The 22056-nt window shown below is 43.9% G+C and overlaps 1 protein-coding gene across 1 annotated transcript in view; it reads right to left on the reverse strand.

Moving 5' to 3' along the window:
- The window catches only part of Pex7 (peroxisomal biogenesis factor 7), a 67341-nt gene extending 59508 nt beyond the window's left edge, over window positions 1–7833 (reverse strand). Inside the window, exons 1-3 of the mRNA XM_038340027.1 lie at window positions 7600–7833; window positions 5952–6009; window positions 4391–4541 (exon numbers count right to left, since the gene is read on the reverse strand). Coding sequence (XP_038195955.1) covers window positions 4391–4541; window positions 5952–6009; window positions 7600–7714 — 324 coding nt within the window. The 5' untranslated portion in view covers window positions 7715–7833. The remainder of the gene's footprint in view (window positions 1–4390; window positions 4542–5951; window positions 6010–7599) is intronic.
- Between the last annotated feature and the right edge of the window lie 14223 nt (window positions 7834–22056).

Here is a 22056-nt window from a genome sequence, read left to right on the forward strand (position 1 = left end):
GGATCTCTACTTCCCTCACTACTCCCAAACTCATGTGATGAGATCATATCCACCAACCTGATGTGATGCCGTGGGTCCTTTGTAGGCAGTACCTAGATGAAGGACCTAGAGAGATGGCTCAGAGAGTAACAGTGCTTGCTATACAAGCATGAGAACCTGAGTTCTAATCCCCAGGACACCATGAAAGGCGAGGTGTGGCTGTACACCTGTAACCCTAGCATTATGGGGGGCGGGGAAAGAGATCACTGGAGCCTCCTGGCTGCTAGGCTAGCTCTGAGTTCAGTGAGAAACTCCGTCTCAAAGAAATAAAAAGGAGAGTGATAGAAAATGAACCAGTATCCCCCTCTGGCCTCTGTACACACACTCAAACACACAACATACATGCCGCCCCCATACATACTCAAACACACAACATACATGCCGCCCCCACACACAAACACACAACATACATGCCGCCCCCATACACACTCAAACACACAATATTTATGCCGCCCCCATACACACTCAAACACACAACATACATGCTGCCCCATACACACTCAAACACACAACATACATGCCGCCCACACACACACTCAAACACACAACATACATGCCGCCCCCACACACACTCAGACACATAAATTACATGTGGCCTACACATACACAAACACAGAACATATATGCCATCCCCACACACACTCAGACACACAAACTACATGTCGCCTACACACACAAAAACACACAACACATATGCCACCCCACATGTGCACATATATAACACACATGCCCCCATATTAGAACACACACATGCAAATATATAAGACACATGCCCCCACAAAATACATATCTAAACAAAATTTAATATTTAAAAATTGTATGAGAGGAAAACAATCTAGAATAGTACACACATAGCACAAAACAAAGTACATCTTCAACTCAAAACAAAACAAAAGCCCGGTTTCATAAACATAGAATAAACTAAAGAGATTCAACATCGGTTCAAATACCAAAGATCTGGAGCTTTTCCTGTGAACCCAGAATAACCCAGCGCTGAGACACGGCATGGCTATCCTCACAAGAACTGAGGGCTCAGGACTATGGCAGACCAACAGTGACATTTCAGAACATATTCCATGCAGGACAGCAGAGAGGAGTGTCAAAAGTGAGCTCTAGAGGGCAGAGGTCAAGTCCGCTGAGGACAAGATGAAGAAATGCCAAGTGTTCTAAAGGGGACAACCGAAGGGACATGATGACTATCTCCAAAGCTTCTCTCTAGGGTAGGAGGGTTTGGCTCAGGTTCACCTCTTCAGAGAATGGTGTGGGAAGCAAGCGTTAGCTGCTACAGAAAGCAGATTTGAGCAGGGCAGTGGCAGTGCAGGCCTTTAATCCCAGCACTTGGGAGGCAGAGGCAGGAGGATCTCTGTGAGTTCAAGGACAGTCTAGTCTATGAGAGCTAGTTCCAGGACAGGTTCCAAAGCTACAGAGAAACCCCATCTTGAAAAAAACAAACAAACAAAAAAGCATTTTTGAGCACAAGAGAAGCCATTCTTCTGATCATTACTAGGACAATCTGAAAGACAAATGCATTAGCTCCTAAAATAGAAAAATTCATAAAGAATGGGGACATTCTACACAGAAATTCTTTGAGAATATATAGAGATCACTGGTTATATGAAAATGGTCTATACATTCTTTATAATAGATTTAACACATGTTAAAAAACAAATGACTATACATCGGCATGAATGCAGTGGCCCGAGACTATTACAGATTAATAAATGCACATGGCGTGAATGCAGTGGATTGTGACTATCACAGATGAATAAATGCACACGGTGTGAATGCAGTGGCCCGTGACTATTACAGATGAATAAATGCACACGGCGTGCATGCAGTGGATAGTGACTACTACAGATTAATAAATGCACACGACATGAATGCAGTGGATCGTGACTATTACAGATGAATAAATGCACACGGCGTGCATGCAGTGGCCCGAGACTATTACAGATGAATAAATGCACACAGCGTGCATGCAGTGGCCCGAGACTATCACAGATGAATAAATGCACACGGCGTGCATGCAGTGGCCCGAGACTGTCACATTGGAACAGAAGAAAAGCAATTGAAGACAAAGGGAAGCACTAGAGCAGTACTGTTTCCTGTAACCAGATCGGACCTCATGAGCTGCTCCGATCAGCCTAGTATTTACATAAATAATCAATAAGAAGCAACAAAATTATAAAAGCATCCTGAAAGAATAGTTTCAAAGAAAGAAAGTAAAAATATTAAGTTATTTGTAATACAAATCATATAAGAACAAGCAAAATAAGCAAGGTGTGGTAGTTCTTACCTGTAATCCCAGCCCTTGGGACACAGAAGCAGGGAGACCACAGCTCAAGGTCCTTTCTAGTTACCCTGTGAGCCCCTCTCTCAAAGACATAACAGCAAAACTGTCAGCAAAATGATGGAACTTCAAAGTGTCTGGACTTTGGACTTGCTGCTCTGAAGGGATTCTTTCGTTTTTGTTTTGTTTGGTTTTGTTTTTTCTCGAGACAGGATTTCTCTGTAGCTTTGGAGCCTGTCCTGGAACTAGCTCTTGTAGACCAGGCTGGCCTCGAACTCACAGAGATCCGCCTGCCTCTGCCTCCCGAGTACTGGGATTAAAGGCGTGCGCCACCACCACCAGCCATTTCTTTGTTTTTCGAGACAGGGTTTCTCTGTAGCTTTTGGAGCCTGTCCTGTAGACCAGGCTGGCTTTGAACTCACAGAGATCCGCCTGCCTGAAGGGATTCTTTCATTGAACACCCTGAAACCCGAGTTCCTCCTTTACCAAAGTTGCCATTACCCAGCGATTGTTCTAAAAACACCGTAATTTGCCACCACACCATTCAAGGAGCCATACCAACACAAGAAAGTAATAGAAAGTGTTTGTGATTTTTAGAACTAATTGTAGAGATACTGATTTTTTAAAAAATAGCTGTAAGCACACAATATTCTCTAGGATGCTCACAGAAGTCAAGTTTTATACAAAGCACTAATGTTCTTCCATCCAATTAGTAAACACTTGTTGAAGGCCTATGATGAGACAGTATAAGCGTAGGTAAAAACTTGAAAGCACATTTGCAAATCTTTGAAGACTCCATTGCTACTTTGAGGTTAAAACATTTAAGGTAAAATATAAAATGCCAAGAAAGAATGTCCTCGTCTGACAGGGCCCACAAGTGTGGGTCTATCCTACCTTGATAAAGGTCAGAGAGTTGGAACTGCTGCTCTCTCAAGGTTATTGTCAACAGGTGTGGCTAATATCCAGACCTGGTATTTCAGGTATTAAGAAGTAGATCTGTTCCTACTCAATCCAAAGTCTAAGGGTCCAGCTAGGCTCCTGCTCCCTTAGGGAGATAACCATGGATCCCACCCAGGGAGTGGGTTGCCTATAGAGGATTTTGGTCTAGGGTGTGAGTGTTATTTGTCTTGTTCTGGCAACAGAATGTTTAACTAAGAATGTAGCCTGTAACCCTTCAACTGATCTCTTCATTCCTTGTGTCACCTCAGTGCAGTTTTGTTTTGCTTTGTTTTTTATCTTACTCCTACCTCTTGGGGTCGGGGTATTTGAGCAAATGGAAATTAAACGCAGGCGACTTTCAGTACTCACTGTATGGCCCTCCAGTGCTATCCTAAGTTTCTGCTTCTTATTTTTCTATATCTATGTTTCTAGGAATTCTAATCCTCACGCTCCTACCCTGGAACATATGAATCCACAGCTAGGAGCCCCCCCAAATCACCTCTCCCCCAAAAGGTGGCTTATGACGCTCATCGCATTCCCTAAAACCTATGCACGCATTTCGGTTCTTCCAGAGTCGAAACTAGTTCCTATGCCCCATATGACTTACACACACACACACACACACACACACACACACACACACTAACGTGTGCACACACACACAAATTAAAAACAGTGAATCTTAAATTTCCTTTAGTAAACTCAGCCTCCTAGTTGGTATTTGATGCTGCTACTTGGATATATTCTGAGTCTCTCCGAAGCCTAAGGGCAGTGTGACAGAGCCTGTGAACAGCCCACCCACCCTCTCTTAAGGCTCTGCATGGCAGACGTGTTCCCAGAGCATAAGGAACGTCAGGGCACTCTGTGGAGGAAACAATGCCCCAGCACACTGCTGGAGGCACTGGCATGGCCTAGTGAGGAGCCTGACCTTTTCTTTTCTTGTGTTAGGCCAAGAACTACTTTATGTTTGAATAATAAAACACTAAGTGACACTACTATGAACAAGAAACATTAAAGCTTAACCTTGTCCCCTGAAACCATTTCCCCATGTTCATTCGCAAAGAGCTTTCAACCAAAGTCTAAGACAGAAAAGTAACCATCCCAGAGAGATGCCCATCCTACCTCCTGAGTGTGTTCTTTGTAGACCTGCAGGGGCCCTGTGGCTTTGGCAGTATCCCAGAGCTGCAGGGAGCCATCACCACTACAGGTGACAAGGACGTGCTCATTGTTTTCACTCCAGGTGACATCAAACAATCCATCATTCCAGTCAAAGCTGTACCAGAGGTAAAAAAGATATATCCATGAACTGCTGGCCAGAAAGAGATTAACGATCTTTAAGTTTATAGTTAGTTTTCCTCCTCACTTTTTCACATGTTGTAACACACATGATCTCATACGATCTTAAAAAGTGTGAGAGAGAAATCAAGCAGGTCCTTCACAGAAACGGGTTCAGAAAGGCAGGAAGAATGGGTCAGGGAGTGCAGGCAGATCACTAGAAAGCTAAACTAAAGGTTTGCAGCCACTAATATGACGCCATCTACCGAGGGCAGGCTGTCACACCTGCGGCTTGCTGTAGCCTGTGATTCACAGCACGCACCAGCAAGCACTTCAAAATCCTGAGGCCAACCATTTTAAATCCTCCCATAAATCTTTCCTCTGAGCGGTACGAGCCTGACTGCATAGATCTTTCATCTGGGCTACGAACAGGTAGTCAGCTTCTAGCGAAACCTCTTTCCTCTGCCTTTGACTAACCCTGATGGAGTACTAAGAGTCCATCAATCAACACGGAAGATGGGTACAGAGAGAAGAGAAACACTGGGTCATCCATAAGCTGGGCATTAGCTCTTGCTTACATAAAGCTAGATTACAGTAAAGCAGCCAAGATGGGTAGTGTCATGGGGTGCACTAAGGGGCTCACTGTTTAAAACATGCAGTTTCTAAATGGACACCAACAAGCTCGAGAAACCTAAGTAGAAAAAATAATTTCTATATTATGTCAATGCAAACGTTTCTCTTACATTATAAATCAAAACCTATTAGTACCAAATACTCCAAAGGGAATTGTATTAAGTTTTCACAGTGGTTGAGAGTCTATGTAAGCTTAATAATTAGAGTCACCATAGTGGTTTGACGGAGAATGGCCCTCAAAAGCTCTCATATGTTTGAATGTTCAGCCCCGAGTTGACAGACGTGTTTAGAAAGGTTTAGGAGGTGTGGTATTTGTTGGAAGAAGTGTGTCATTGGGGGTGGGCTCTGAGATTCAAAAGACCTGCCCCCATTCCCCGCATGCATCTCTCTGCCTCCTACCTGAGGATCAAGATGTGAGCTCTCGGCTGTTCCTAGATCCATGCCCTTGCTCTGCCATCATGGACTCTAACTCTCTGAGACCACAAACCCAAATTAAACACTTTATTTTTTAAGGTGTCTTGATCATGGTGGGTTTTTTGGTTTTTGTTGTTGTTGTTGTTATTTTGTTTTGGGGTTTTCTTTGGTTTTTCAAGACAGGGTTTCTCTGTAGCTTTGGAGCCTGTCCTGGAACTAGCTCTTGTAGACCAGGCTGGCCTCTAACTCACAAAGATCCGCCTGCCTGTGCCTCCCAAGTGCTGGGATTAAAGACGTGTGCCACCACCTCCCAGCTGATCATGGTGTCTTATTGTAACAATAGGAAAGACAGCCACTGTACCTTCTAAAAATCTGTAGTCCAGATTCAGTTTGATCCAATACTAATAAGGTTCCACAGCCTAAAGAGGAAAAAAAGAAAAAAAGAAAATAAGGCCATGCTGCTGAACTTTCCAGGGGACACCAAGATGAAGTATTAAGCAGTATGGACCTGCTTTAACCACCACAAATGTCCCTTAAAATAACTGTGACCACGTAAAGGATTGGAAGCCACACGTGTGCTTCAATCATTAAATATTCAGCCTACCATCTGGCCTGACTGGGACCCAGACACCAGCATAGGGGAAAGATGCCCGAGTGCCAACTCAAACCTAGCCAGCGGCTAGGCGCACAAACCTTTCGGGTTAGTGCTAACAGCTCTACTAACAGAAGAGAAACCTCACACTTATAGACCGCCCCCCCAAGACCGTGACTCTGCCTTGCTGATCCACGTGAAACAATCTAGCATGGCGTTTTAAAACAAAGTATTGTGGAAATGCCATATAGTCTTTGGTCAAATGTTTAAACCTCAGTTATCTACCAGCAATTAATCAGTTTTTGCTATGAGACTAGTCTCATTCTCTCCCCCGCCACCCCTCCCTCTCTGCTAACATCTGACCAAAGTGGATCTGCGCTTGAACTATATAAGGATAGCTAATTATTAAGCTTACACGCACACCCAGATGTTCCTAGAGCTTTAAGAGAATTATGTTTTGAGTTCTTGTGATCAGTATGATATTTTCATTTACAAGGTGTTAAAGCTCTTCCACTTAAACACGGCTGATCACAAAATACCAATTCTAGGTCTGGAGAGACAGCTCGTCCCTTAGGAGCAACAGCTGCCTGCAGAGGACCCAGTCTCTGGTCCCAGCATCCACTTCCTGATTACCAACCACCAGAAACTCCAGTTCCAGGGGATCCAACACCCTCTTTGAACCTCTTCTTCTGACCTCAGCAGGCGCCAGGCACGGCCGTGGTTCACAGACATATATACAAGCAAAACACTCAGACACACACATACACACCCGTCTAAAAACCAATTCCTAAATATACCAACTCCCTATAAGTAACCTTTCTAAAAGACTTAAAGTCCTCATCCTAACTGGGGGCCAAGGAAGGTAAACCTGACCATGCAAGCACTAAGAGCTAATGATCAAAACTATAAGAAAATTCGTTATTTATCACTGATTTTCAGAAATCATTTTTTTTTCTACACTAGACAAAACAAATACTACGGATTGCTAAGATTATGCAATGGCTTGACACACTGTGTAAACAACAGATGGGGCACGACTTAAAAGATGCCTCAATATATGGCTTGGGCGTCTAGACAGCTCTGCAAATTTATCCATTTTCCATGAGACAACAAAAGGTACTTAGTCTGTTTTAAGGATAGCGTCAGGCTCCCTAGTTGAGGGTGGCTTTGAACTCGTGACTCTGTTGCCTCCCCCTTCCAAGCGCTAACAAATGCATCCTTCTTGAGGAAGGAAAGACAAGCTGTAGATTTCCCCGGTACTCAAAAGCCAACTGTGGCAGGGAAAGGGGACCTAGGAGGGCAACCCGGCCCTCGGTCTCCCCCTGGCGGTGGCGGGCGGCACCGCGCGCGCTCAGAAGCGCGTTCCCGCGCCCGCCCCCGAGGCGGCGGCGGCGGCGGCGGCGCGGCCCGGGCTCACCCGCGATGCCGTAGTTCTGCGCGGCGGCGCAGGCCAGGCGGCCTGGCAGGTACGGGGAGAACTCGGCGGCGTAGCCGTGACGGCCAGGCACCCGCAGCGTCCGCACCGCGCTCATCCTGCCCGCCCGCAGCCACTCGGCCTCCCCGCCCAGGCTGCGGAAACTGTCGCGAGGAAAAAGCACACCGCGGAGACTCGGAGAACTTGAAGAGTCCAGGAAGGCCGGGCGGAAGTGAGGACGCCGACGCCCGGAATCCTAGATTTTGATTGGGCCACGTAAAAAGAAATCTGACGCCATGGAGACCATTTTTCTTTTGGGCAATCACCCCTATTTGCTCTGGCTGAAATCAGGTGGCCTTCTAAACTTTGTTCTAGAACTAAGGGAGAAGAAGGTTCGAGTTAGGGGACACTTCCGACAGCTGTTCATGTTCCATCGCAGCCTCTATGGCGGGTCGACTTGTGTTTTTATTAATTTCTTGAACTTTCAAAAACATGGCTATTCTGCTATTTTTCTGATGATTACAAAATAAAAACCACAGCAAACTCTGAAAGCAGCTGAGACCAAAGATAACAAATAGAGTACTGTGTTGCCCAAGGTAATTTGAAGCCAGACAACAATGGAGCTAAGGGAAAGAACTGTTATCATATGCAATTAAGTGTCTATAGATGTTATATGGTTGCCCTGTGCTCATATCTCTGGGTAATTAAGGAAAACTTGGACTCATTAGTTCGTTCATTCAAACATTTGCCAAGCATGTACAGAGTGGAAGATGAATATGTAATTTGCCAAACCAAACACTGACAAGTGAAAGAGATTATTGTTACCATTAAACCACTCAACCTGCACAGACCAAGTCATACAGCAAGCACAGCGCTGGGCTTTTCATGAAACTCAAAAAGCGCTGCTGGGGTCCGTGGTTGAACTCAGGAGATCGCAAGATAGGAAGGCTGTTAACTGCACTCAAAATGCTGTTGATATTAAGATAAATATATACAAGTGTTTTGGAAGGGGAGGAGGGCAGGAAAAGCTTTAAGAAGGAGGTCATCTGGGGTGAATGCATGTGGCGAAGTGGGTTTTCCTTTAAGGAAAAAGCTGGAAACCATTGTGGGATCAGGAGAAAGGTGAAAACTCAGGAGTTCTAAATCCATAAGAGGTAGAAGCTCACTGGGTGGTGGTGGCACACGCCTTTAATCCCAGCACTTGGGAGGCAGAGGCAGGTGGATCTGTGTTCAAGGACAGCCTGATCTACAAGAGCTAGTTCCAAAGCTTCAGAGAAACCCTGTCTCGAAAAACCAAAAAGAGAGAGAGAGAGAGAGAGAGAGAGAGAGAGAGAGAGAGAGAGAGAGAGAGAGATTGAGAGAGGGGGTAATGGTGGTGAAGGGTACTTTATGTAGACAAGACAGTCAACCGCTGGTTCTGCACTCAAACGTGAAGTCTTGTACACTGTGCCCAAGGAACGAGACTTTGGCTGCAGTTTAACTACCACTATTCAGGTTTTCAAGTGTGGGTCTTTAAGTGAGTTTTCATTCACTAGCAGCGCTAACTGGAGACTAGAGATTGGTGATGGGAGTGCCATTTAGATACTTCAGCAATAATTCAAGCAATAGATGGTAAGCAAAGATGATGAAGTAGTGGTGTTTTGTTGAGAACTATGGTAGAGGGTGAGCTTACGGGTCAAATAAAGACGAAAAGTTTAAATTTTTCCCGACTTTCTTACTTAGTGCCTATATCAACACAGGAATTGTTGGTTGAAATATGTAAATGGGAGCATGTGGTGATATTTTGTTTGTGTTTTAACAAATAAAGCTCGCCTGAAGGACAGAGTACACAGCTAAGACACGAGAGGCCACACAGTGGTGGCACACACCTTTAATCCCAGGACTCGGGAGACAGAGGCAGACGGATCTGAGTTCAAGGCCACCCTGGGCTATGTTAGCTCGGTCCAGTCTCAAAGAGAAACAGGGTCAGGCAATGGTGGCCCACACCTTTAGTCTCAGCACCAGGGAGGTAGAGATGGGAAGTGACACGGCTGGGCAGAGAGGGGATTATAATGCGGAAGAAGACAGGAGCTCAGATGCAGTCTGAAAAAGTCAGAGGGTGTAGTCTGGGAATTAGTAGAGACAGGATCGCCCCTTCAGTCTGAGGATTCAGGAGAGGTAAACCGTCTCTTCGGTGGTTGGCCATACTGCTTCTCTGATCCTTCAGCTTTCACCTCCTAATATCTTACTCTGGGTTTTATTTATTAAGACCATTCAGAATTCATGTTACAGGTAAAGGAGCAAGTTTGGGACAATGAACTCCAGTTTAGCATGTTGAATGCAGATTGTGTGTAGTGCTTGATGCAGCAGAATGGAGCCCTGACAATGCATGTAGATAATATTTAAGCAATGGGAATGATTGTTTTCCCTTAGGAAGCGAATGGTATAAAAAGAGAAGAAGGCTAAAGACAGAAGGTGGGGACACACTGCCACATGAAAACCTTGGCAGTGGAAAAAGCTATAGAAGGTTAAAGAGATCCACAAGATGGATACTGTCAGCTCATTTATTGCTTGGTTTAAGAATACTGCACAAGCCAGACATGGTGGTGCATGCTTTTAAGCCAAGCACTTGGGAGACAGAGTTGGGTGAAGCTCTGAGTATTTGAGACCAGCCTGGTCTACAGAGTGAGTTCCAGGACAGCAAAAGCTATAGAGAGAAGTCATATGTCGAAACCACGCCCCCCCACAACTCAAGATGAGAGGATTTGCATGCTATCTTCTTATGTAGATTTAGATGCTTAATGAGTAGATTAGACAATGACACACCAGGGTTCTTAATGCTATGTAAACAGCTAGTGAGTTCCTGGTTCCACAGCAGTACTGAGAGCAGAGCAGACCAAAAACCGTGGCATTATTATGATCATAGCAGATAGGGATTTGCTACCAGGAGCTCAGATGTTTAAGAAATGGAGCATTTCTTTATTTTTCCCCCGAGGAATTTACATATACATCCCTGTGGGAAGCCAAGGAAGGCTGGAGTGAGTGTGTTGAGGAATGTTATTTTCAGGTGTGTTACTTTTGTTTATGCAGCATTTTATTAACTGTGAAGCTGTGATTCTTTGCCTGTCTAAAACACCTGATGGTCCTAATAAAGAGCTGAATGGCCAATAGCAAGGCAGGAGCAAGGACAACAAGCAGAGTATAAATAAAAGGAGAAATCTGGGAGGAGAGAGAATAAGAAGCAAGAGAAGGAGGAGAGGAGAAGAGAACCATGAGTCAGCCACCCAGCTACACAGCAAGCCATGGAGAAAGGAGTAAGGTATACAGAAATAGAGAAAGATAAAGTCCAGAGGCTAAAGGTCATTGGGATAATTTAAGAAAAGCTGGCAAGAAACAAGCCAAGCTAAGGCTAGGCCTTCATAACTAAGAATAAGACTCTGTGTGTGATTTATCTGGGAGCTTGGTGGTGGGCCCTCAAAAAGCCAAAAGAACAAAACGTCACTCAGCATGAATGTGTAGAGAGAGCAGATGAAGTCCTGAGTGAACGTGTGCTGTTTGACATGGGCACAGCCATGTCAGGAACACCAATGCCTCATACCCATGGGAACTGCGAGATCCTTTCCAGAGTGAGGCCAAGAGGGACAGATGGTACAGACTTCCTCTGGTCTGCGTGTGAACCTTGACAGTGTGTGTAAGTACAAGTGTGTACAAATGATTGAGCAGTGCTTGTGAAACCTAGCAACTGCGGCTTCAGCCTCCCAGATAGTTACAGCCCGAGACCGCTGTCCTGTGAAAGCCGTGTCCTCCCTTCCTACAGAGACCAGCTAACTCCTCCTGTGCTGTACATAATAAACATGCTGACATCCTGACTGTTGCTGTCAGCTTTCTGGGACATGTGTCTGTGTGTCTTTTCTTTCTGTGTGTCATTCCCTCACTACCCCAGTCAGGTTTCCGGGACCAAGTCATGCTGGAGGCAGCATCTCCCCCTTACCTGTTAGAAAATCCAATCTTAACTTGTTTAAGGCTTTTGGCATTCAAAAAGGGGCGTGTTAGCATCTGACCTAGGTTATAAAGCTCATAAAGACAGGATCAGGATGTTGTTCACTCGCCAGTAATTAAACAGAACCTGGCAAATGGTGAAGCGTTTTGTCTTCAGACAGCTCCCCCAGTTGAGTCTGAGTGGGCATGTGAATGTGCACTTGAGTGTCATGCTGGCCATTAAGAAGACACCTGAGATCTCCATAAATTACATTGTGGTACTTCTCCTACTGCGGGCTACCTCCTCTCAACCTCTTCTTCATTACTGACATCACAGAGTCACCTCTTAAGCTGCCCCTCCCCAAGGACACCTCAGAACTCTTGTTCAGTGAGCACATGCCTTCACCAAAGGTCTGGCCATTTTCTATGCCAGTCCTCCAAGTAGCTGGAGGTAGGGGCCACATAGGCACTGGTCACCTAATCGAATGAAGGAAAAATAATAATGAACCTATAGGAAAACACAATATCCTAATTGTCCTGTAGCTCTGTTAATGTATGTGAAAGTATATTGATCAATTATTTAATCCATAACATCAGGATAATAAATACGTAGAGGCTGACCAGCTGGGAACTATGCCACCCCTCACTTCCAAATGAGACAAGCCCCAAAACCTTACTCTCTATTACCTCAGAATCTTGTGGGGGTGACTTTCATAAAGCAGATTCTTAGGACACTCCAGGGGTATACTCATTCAAACTCTCGGGACGAAATCAGACACAGGGTTTGTTTGTTTGTTTGGTGCTGGGGACCAGCCAAGACCTTCTCAAGCAAGGCACACGCTCTAACATACAACCAGCTGTACCCACAGCCCAGAAATTCATTAGACAATGAGTACACGCCATGTAAGGCTTGCGTCATGGTGGAAGCTTGCACTCAACAGAGGCGTTTGTATGTCTGTTTGACCCAGGACTTTTGCGCTCAGGTCCAGCACATGTGGTGTGACTTCACTTGCATTCCCTATGTGCTGCTTTTGAGGATGATACAAGATGGCTTACACAATCCTGAATCGGTGTCACCATGAAGACTGCTGCCACTCGTGGTTGCAGACACTGGCAAATTCAATCCCAAGTGAAACTGTTATTCTGATTACATAAAAGGCTCTCTGAACTCACAGGTAAAAGAGCAAAGTAACCGGCCCGTACTTTTCAAAAATAATGACGTGTAAACTTAAGAGTTTAGCTGGACTCAGTGGCACACACATGTAATACCAGCATGTCGCGGAGTGGGAAAAGAGGCCTGCCTCGCCTACAGAGCAAGTTCAGGACCAGCTTGGTCTAAAAAGTTATATCCTGATTCGAAAACAAAAAGAACGGGCTGGAGAGATGGCTTAGAGGTTAAGGATACTTACTGCAACTGCAGAGGACCCTAGTTCAGTACCCAGTGCCCATATAGGGCAGTTGACAGCCACCTGTAACTGTGGATCCATGGGATCTGACACACTCTTCTGGGAATTAGTGGGTAGGACTCACATCCACACCCCCCACACAGATACACATGTATACACATGTATATAAGTAAAAATAAAATCTTTAAAAACAGACACACAACAAGTAAAGAACTGTTTTTGATTAACACCCTCTGCATAGATAGTGTAACTCATGCCAGACAAGCTTCTCAGTTGGGTCCTGAACCAAGAAGGTGCCCTTCTTCCATCACAGGCACAAGCGACAACTGAATTTGGTGTAGTTTCACATCTATGTTAATTTCCTGTCTGTGTTCATTGAGTTTGTTTTTGTAGGCACGTGATTCAGTAAATATATGTGTGTATACATGCATACATATGTACACACACATGAACACATATATGTCTTGCAACTTAATCTTAAACATTCAAAATGACAGGTAGACAATACAAGAGCAAAGAGAAAGTTAGAACAAATGCAATAAAATATTAACATTTGTAAACTTGTGCAAAAGGAAATGTGGAACTTCCCTACACTTTTCTTCTGCAGTTTCTCTGTCTGCAGGTATTTAAGATGAAGATGGGTCTTTTAAAAAGTCTGATGCATTAAGAAGAAACTCCCATGGCAATGTTAAGTCAACTGAAAAGTTTGAGAATTATTCAAGTACCTACTGTTTACCAACTTCTCCTGAGATTAACTGTTCCTCTCTATTACCTTCCAGAGGGAAACTATTCAAGAAGCTTCAAAACAAAATTAACTCGCCTTTCTCCACCTCCCTCACACGATTTGCCCACGGATTTCTTCTGAAAGATTTTTTCTGTTCTTTGCACCCACGGCGTTTCTGTTGTCGGTTTGTTTTTAAGGCGCCACCTCTGCAGGCACAGTCTTGCCTTCCTCTCCCACAAGAAAACTCCGTCCTCTTTAGCTTCTCCATCAAGGCTGAATACTTTCAGAAATTCCAACCAACTCTAAAACTGAATTTCTAAATTTGAAAGAACAACAACAGCAAAAGCTTTCATCACAAGTCTAAGAGAATTGCAATTGCTTTTCTTCTTTTTCCTTTTATTCTCAAGTCATAGAGCAACTCCTCTTTGTACCAAATTGGGTGAATAGGAATGTTTGAGGGACAACTGTTATGTTAAGACTGCCTGAGAGTGAAGAAAGCATTACTGAATGACAGCAGAACTTGCATCTTGACAGAAGACCCTTTGCCATTTGGGAGTTGTATTTTCCTATTTACAAAATAAGAATGGTGGATTTGATCTTTTTAAAAGCATTTTTATTATAGCATTAAGGCCTGCTCAAAAGAAAATTCCCCATCCTAAAAGTATATTTACTTCAAACTAAGCCCACCAGAGGGTAGCCAAGCTTTATTCTGTGCTTGAATGATAACTGGGTAATGTTTCCTCTTATTGGGGAAGTGATACTGGGAAACCTCCCCAATCTCAAACTTAATTAATGAAGTCAATAATTATCAAAATTACTCTCCTTAAGGACTACAAAACACTGTCACAAAAATTAAAAGAAATGATGTAAACCTAAAATCATTTTCTTTAAAATCTTAGTATTTGTTTTTGAGATATTCATCCAAGTATCAAAGATGTACAGAAGTTTATTTTAAGAAAATGATGTATGCATACAGTTAATAAATATTTGGAAAGTAAGCAATGAGAAGTGAATTTTCTCACTCCGGATCCTTTAATTTTGAGTCTTAATTTTCAAAAAAGGAAATGTATCTAGTTTCCTATATCCATGTTGTTCTGAACCTGAAGATTTAACCAGTCTATGGAAAACATTTGACGAACAAAATTATGTCAATACCAACCATGTAGCGACGTTTTCCTTCTAGTCATCTGTTCTTAGACAATGCAATTTGTGCAATGAAGTTTTCTGAAGAAGTCTTATGAATCATGCAGAGCCTCCAGGCTGACATTAGCTGTCTAGAACATCATCATTTGCAGAGTGATGGAATAGTCTAGGTCAAGAGCCAAAGACATTTTTTGGCTAACTTTCATTCCTTTAGATAATGCTTTACTATCAGCCTCTGTATCTGACTTAATAGCAGCTTGACTACCAGATAAAACTCTTAGTAGAGGTAAGCAGAGAGATTTGTAATCTCCACCAACCCTAAAGCTAAGAATTATTTTTCTTTTCTTTTTTCTTTTTTTTTCTTTAGACAGGGTTTCTCTGTGTAGCTCTGGCTATCCTTAAACTCATTCTGTAGACCAGGCTAGCCTCGAACTCACAGATATCTGCCTGCCTCTGTCTCCAGAGTGTTGAGATTAAAGGAGTGTGGCACTGCTGTCTGTCTATGCTAAGATTTCTTTAACACATAAAATGTATAGAAGAGAACCTCCTCTTGACTGTAGTCCATTTAGGTGACTATTTAATCCACTATATAGGGAGTTCGAGGCCAGTCTAGGCTACATAAGACTTAGTCTAAACTTCTTTTAAAAATTGCTTTCCAAGGGAGAAAGGTTGTGTGTGTGTGTGTGTTCGTGAGTGTGTGTGCATGATCTTCTTGTATATTCATAGAATATTTCTGAAAAGAAAACAGGCAAACATGTCACAGTTTCTCCAGGAAGAAGAATGGATGCCAGGCAGTAGTGGCTACACCTTTAATCCCAGCTCTCGGAAGGCAGAGGCAGTCAGATTTCTGAATTCAAAACCAGCCTGGTCTACAAAGTGAGTTCCAGGACAGCCATGGCTACACAGAGAAACCCTTTCTTGGAAAAAAAAGAATGGAGACACTGAAAGTCAAAATTGAACAAGATTTACTGACTAATCCCTATATTCTTTTACTTTTTAATTGTATACCACAAGCAAATATCAATAAAAACTCCTATAGTATATCTTAGATAGTATTCCATATCAACACATATTTTTATCATATATATTTTTAGCAACACAGAAGTTTCCAAATTTACTTGAAATGATTTTTGACTGTTTTTACTCCAAATAATATTGCTAAGAACAGGCTTTGGAAGTAAGCAGATATGAAAAGTGGCCTCTACCTCTAACCATCAGGACGAAGTGGTCAGCTACTCCAGGTCAGGTGCCCAGTGAGGTTGAGATCGCTTTCTCTTGAAGTTTTAGCAATTGAAGAAGTTAATTATCTTTAAAAAAAAAAAGGAAGAGGCTGGAAAGATGGCTCAGTGTTAAGATCCAAGAGGATCCAAGTTCCATTTCCAGCACCCACTTTAGGCTACTTATAACAACCTGAAACTCCAACTCTATGGGGCTCTATACCCTCTTCTGGCCTTCGTACCCACATGTACATGGCATTGTTTTTTCTCTCTCTCCCTCTGTCTCTCTCTGTCTCTCTGTCTCTGTCTGTCTCTCTCTGTCTCTCTCTCTCTCTCTCTCTCTCTCTCTCTCTCTCTCTCTCTCTCTCTCTCTCTCTCTCCTCTCTTCTCCAGACATACACAACTTTAGAGATCTTTTAAAACACCAGAGAAGATACTGTTACTGCTGTTATTACTGCAGCTACAGTTGTTTGTAGTTGCTTTTTTCCCCTTAAAAACACTGAATGGTGGGTATTAAGTCATATGAGTCTAAGATCATATACCTTTTGAAAGGAAAACTTTCCCCCCAAAGACACCTAACCCTACTAGCCAGATGTGTAAAAACAGGAAAGTGAGAAGCAATAAGAGACATAATTAAAACGAGAAGGCATGGAGCAATTAATCTGGTTTTACTATAATTAAACTGCCCGACTCGAATAGTTTAGGTTAAAAATGGGGCTCTTCAAGAAATTAAATTTACACACACACACACACACACCCACGTAGAGCTTCTCTTCTGCCTTGTGGCAGTGACCATCATTACTTGTTAGGACGAGACTCCGCCCCCTTCCCTACATCAGACTCATGCATTGAAGCTCCAGCTTCTCCATATGGCCGTATTTAGAGACAGGGCCTACATGGCACTAAATAAAGTTAGGAGACAGCATGAGACTGTGGTCCATATGCAGTGGACTGGTGTCTGTATCAGAAGAGACTGCCACAAATTTGTTCTTACCTTCCTTGACGTGGAAAGGCCTGTGAGGGTCCACGGAAAAGGCCATCACAGGACCAAAGATTACTGGCTGCAGTATGCGCTCTACCACCCAATTCTAATATGGAATCCCCTAAACTGATCGTTTCATACATGTGCCCGGGGTTTACACCTCTGGTTCCCAGACCAGCTAACAAGCTTCCCTTTTGTAAGAAGACAGGGTTTGGATGAGGTTCCTGGGATGCCTGCCATTAAGGAGCTGGCTCAGTATGCAGAGATGCCCCTAGTTGATGCTCCCTCCTGTCAAGGGGACAGAGACACAGCGCCATGCTGCCACCTTCAGCAGCCTGAAGAGTTAGCCTAGACTTTGAGGGACATCCACTCAGGCTGTCCAAGGTTTGTAATTTCAGTGCTGAAAAGAATTTCAGGACTAGCCAGTGAGTGAAGCACAACTGGTAGTTTTAAGAAATATATTTTTTCTCATTTTTTTTATTAAAAATTTCCATCTTCTCCCCTCCTCCTCCACTTCCCTTCCCTCCCCTCCCCTCCACCCATACCCCCACTCCCTCCCTCTCCAGGCCAAAGAGCCATCAGGGTTCCCTACTCTATGTTAAGTCCAAGGTCCTCCCAACTCCCCCTTCAGGTCCAGGAAGGTGAGCAACCAAGCTGACAAGGCCCACACAGAGCCCGTCCATGCCGTAGAATCCAAGCCCATTGCCATTGTCCTTGGCTTCTCAGTCAGCCTCCACCGTCGGCCACATTCAGAGAGTCCAGTTGTCACAGTTTAGTCACATGTTCCATCAGTCCCATTCCAACTGGAGTTGGTGATCTCCTGTTAGTTCTGTCCCACCCGTCTCCATGGGTGAATGCATCCCTCACGGTCCTGACTTTCTTTCTCATGTTCTCCCTCCTTCTGCTCCTCATCAGGACCTTGGGAGCTCAGTCCGGTTCTCCAATGTGGGGCTCTGTCATTTTCTCCATCCATCGCCAGGTGAAGGTTCTTCTTATTATCTTCTCAAGGATCCTGAATTATAGGCTCGATGTCCTTTAATTATGGCTAGAAACTGATTGAGTGAGTACATTCCATGTTCATCTTTTTGGGTCTGGGTTACCTCACTCAGAATAGTGTTTTCTATTTCCATCCATTTGCATGCAAAATTCAAGATGTCATTGTTTTTTACCACTGAGTAGTATTCTAACATTTTTACGTATATTAAGCCTAAGTTAAGAGTTAAGAGAATAGGGCACTTAGGAAAATGTAAGACATATTCAAGTAGGAGTGTGTGCTTCCCAAGGGGGACTATGAGAAGACCACCTACCCAATTATCTTAGGATTTAACTAACTACCCAAGTATCTCAGCTAGGATTTCTCCTGCTGCAACAAAACACCATGGCCAAAAAGCAAGCTGGGGAGGAAAGGGTTTATTTGACTTCCACTTCCGCTGTGCTATTCATCACTGAAGGAAGTCAGGACAGAAATTTAAGCAGGAGTCTGGAGGTAGGGGCTGATGCTGAGGCCGTGGAGGAGTGCTGCTCTGGCTAGGTTCCCCTGGACTGCTCAGTCAGCTCTCTCCCAGCATCCAGGACCACCAGCCCAGGGATGGCACTACCCACTGTGGGCTGAGCCCTCCCCCATTTATCACCAGTTGAGAAAATGCCTTACAGCTGGATCTCCTGGTGTCATTTCCCCAGCGGAGGCTTCTTCCTCTCTGATGACTCTGGCTTGTGTCAAGTTGACACGAAACAAAACCAGCCAGTGCACCCAGTGTGAGTATAGAGTAACCAATCATCCTAACATTGGCCTTCAATGACTCAGGTTGTGTCTCAGGACGTTGCTAAGAAAACTAAGTGGTAAACTCCTCTTTATTTTTGACACATCGTGGGAGGGTGTTCAGAGATTCCATGAATAAGGCAAAACCAGAAGCCACTAGTTGCATAAGAAGTTGAGTACATGTCCTTTCCCCGGAAAGGGGTTTCTGGTGAGATTCCTAGAAAACTGGATTTATGGCTAGGAAGGAAAAAAGGCCCCCAAGTTGTTCATTGTGCTGGAATCCTTGCTTGGCTTCTGACAGAGGGGTTAATTAGATTCCAGAGTGAATGGGTTCATTTTCTTCCTCATGTCCCCCAAAATTTTCATCTTTTTCTTCTGCCTCACTAACCAGTACCTGGTGATGCTGCTGGAATGTAACCTGTCCTCCACGAGCCCATGTGTTTAAACACTTCTTCTCCACCTGTTGGTGCTGTTTGGGAAGGTTGTAGAAGCTTCAGGAGGTCCGCTGGAGTAAGTAGATCACCGAGGTCAGGGCTTGAGGTTTTGTAGCCCAGCCCGACTTCCTGTTTCTTAGTTCAGACACAAGGTTCGCAGCTGGGCCCCTGTTCCCACTGCCATGCTTTCCCCGGCAGCTATTATATCTTCCCGCCACAAGAAAATGATCCCCTGGAATTGTGAACCAATATAAAAATAAGCACTTCCTTCCGATCAGGTCATACCTATGAGAGAAGACAGGAAGCATCCAGAATGTGCACCCAATGACTAGACACACTTGTCATTTCCAACCATGAGGTAACGATGTATGTAAACTATACAACAAGGCTGAGAAAAGAGGAACAGAAAAGGATTCGAGAGCCTCGGAGAGCTGGGAAGATCAATGGAGGCCAGGACTAACCAAATCTTGACCTGTTTTTCATGAGAAGAAAATGCACATATTTTCCGAGCCTTTATTATATTTGGATTTCTGTTGCGTGTAGTTGGTGGATGGAACACACTCTTCTTGAATGTAGCTAGCTTTACCACACACTGATATGTGAAAGGTTTGGTTTGTGCATTCAGGCAGTGCTGCTGTGGAAAGACAGCCTGTTACCATGCCCTCAGATTTTGCTGTACTTTTATAGAATGGGCTGGGAAAATGCTAGAACTTTTTGTATTTGCTATATAGGGGTTAATAAAATACTGAAGTAAGCAGCCATCAAACAGCTGGAACATTGGCAAAGAGTGGTATGGGAAGATTTATCCAGTCTAAGCTAAAAATAGTGCGGCCCGCCTGGGAAGGACAGAGGCTGGGCCAGCTGGGGTAAACTGTTGACGCTAATTCTGGCCATAAAGTAGTCGGGTTGGGTGGGGTGGGGCTGGGGCTCCAACATATTGCCTGCCCCTTGCTGTGAGATACATGAATATATATTGTGAAATAGGCCATCTCCCCTGAGAGATTTCCTGAAGTATATTATAAACAGTTAAACATATAGCTAATAAAAGCCTCTTCCCACATCAGGCACCTTGAAGCAAAGTTCTGTGTTTCTAATTTGTTTGGGTTTCTGACACCTTGGAGATAGTCACCATTTAGTAAACATACCATAAATGTTAGACAGCTGGACTTGAACTAGAATATTAAGAAATGAAGTTCATGTTTGCTTCAGCCTCTCCCCTTCTCTTGCTTCACACCCTTTCCTCCATCCGTACCTCCTGAGAGGAGTTCTGGGATGCTAAGGGTTTCTGCACAAGCAAAGGACTCCTTGAAATCCATCACTAGAAATATGTTCCCTGTGTATTTATAAATGGATCACCAGAGGCTCGCTCTTATTATGCATGTTCGTAATCTTACCACTTAGAAATCTCAGGCTGGATGTTAGGCGTTGGGATCTGGGAGCCAGCTTAGCCTACGTAGTATGTTAGAGGATAGCCTGAGCTACATAATGATATCCTGTTTCAAATAAGTAAGTGAATAAGTAAATGAGGGAGCCATGTGTGGTGGTGCACACCTTTGTTCCTGATGCTCAGGAGGCAGAGGCAAGTAGGTCTCTGAGTTTGGGGCCAGCCTGGTCTACAAAGCAAGTCCCTGGACAGCCAGGACCACACAGAGAAACCTTGCATCAAAAGACTAAAGTAAATAATAAAGGAAGAAAGGAAGGAAGGAAGGAAGGAAGGAAGGAAGGAAGGAAGAAGGAAGGACAGATGGACTGACAATCCTTACTCCACTTATAATAATATCTGAAAATCAGATCTGTGAAATGATTTTCTAGTATTATCTTAACTATCTCCCTGTATAGTACATCTATCTATCTGTCTATCTATCATCTATCTATCTACTTATCTACCTACCTACCTACCTATCTACTACCTATCTGTCTGCCTATTTATCTATCTGTAGAGGCATACAAATGCTCACACATAATCGTGAAGATTAAGATTACTTTGATCAAGACTGTTGCCAGCGTTGGAATGGGCTACAGGACAAAAGATACAGAGGCTTAGTCTCAATATGCTTCACACTTCTCAATCCTATCTTTGCTTGCAAAGTTTTAGGTTTTGGTTTCTTCGTTTGTAAAATGGAAAGATGATGGAGGAGTGTCTATGTGTTAATTTCATTGGTTAATAAAGAAACTGCCTCGGCCCTTTAATAGGACAGAAAATTAGGTAGGCAGGGTAAACAGAACAGAATGCTGGGTAGAAGGCAGTGAGGCAGATGCTTCAGGCAGTCACCATAGACAGTCGCCATGTCTCTCCTCTCTGAGATGGACGCAGGTTAAGGTCTCTCCTGGTAAGCGACCACCTCGTGGTGCTATATAGATTACCAAATATGGGTTAATCAAAATGTGAGAGTTAGCCAGTAAGAAGCTGAAACTAATGGGCCAGACAGTGTTTAAATGAATACAGTTTCCGTGTAATTATTTCGGGTGTAAAGCTAGCCGGGTGGCGGGACACAGCCCCACCACTCCATCTACAGAAAGAGCAGGCCAGAGCAATCATTTCCAGCTAAGGAGTTTTGGAGTTTACACAGAGTTTAAACAAACTATGCTAAGTATTTCTAAAACCTAATAGAAATCACACATTCCCGATGCTGCAGTGTGGGTCAGTCTAAAATGTCCTTATTTATTTTTGTTTCTAGAAAAAGTGGCTTCTGGTGGCCGGGTAACTTCTGACTGTGGGGCCCTGGGGAACAGGACAGTTGGGTTACTTATTCCTACCCCAGCAACCAAATACCTCAAGGAAGCAGAAAGTTTGCTCTAACTCGTGGCTTTAGAAAGCACTGCCCCTCATGGCAAGGA

Source organism: Arvicola amphibius, chromosome 8 (genome assembly GCF_903992535.2).
Source record: "Arvicola amphibius chromosome 8, mArvAmp1.2, whole genome shotgun sequence".
Taxonomy (NCBI): domain Eukaryota; kingdom Metazoa; phylum Chordata; class Mammalia; order Rodentia; family Cricetidae; genus Arvicola; species Arvicola amphibius.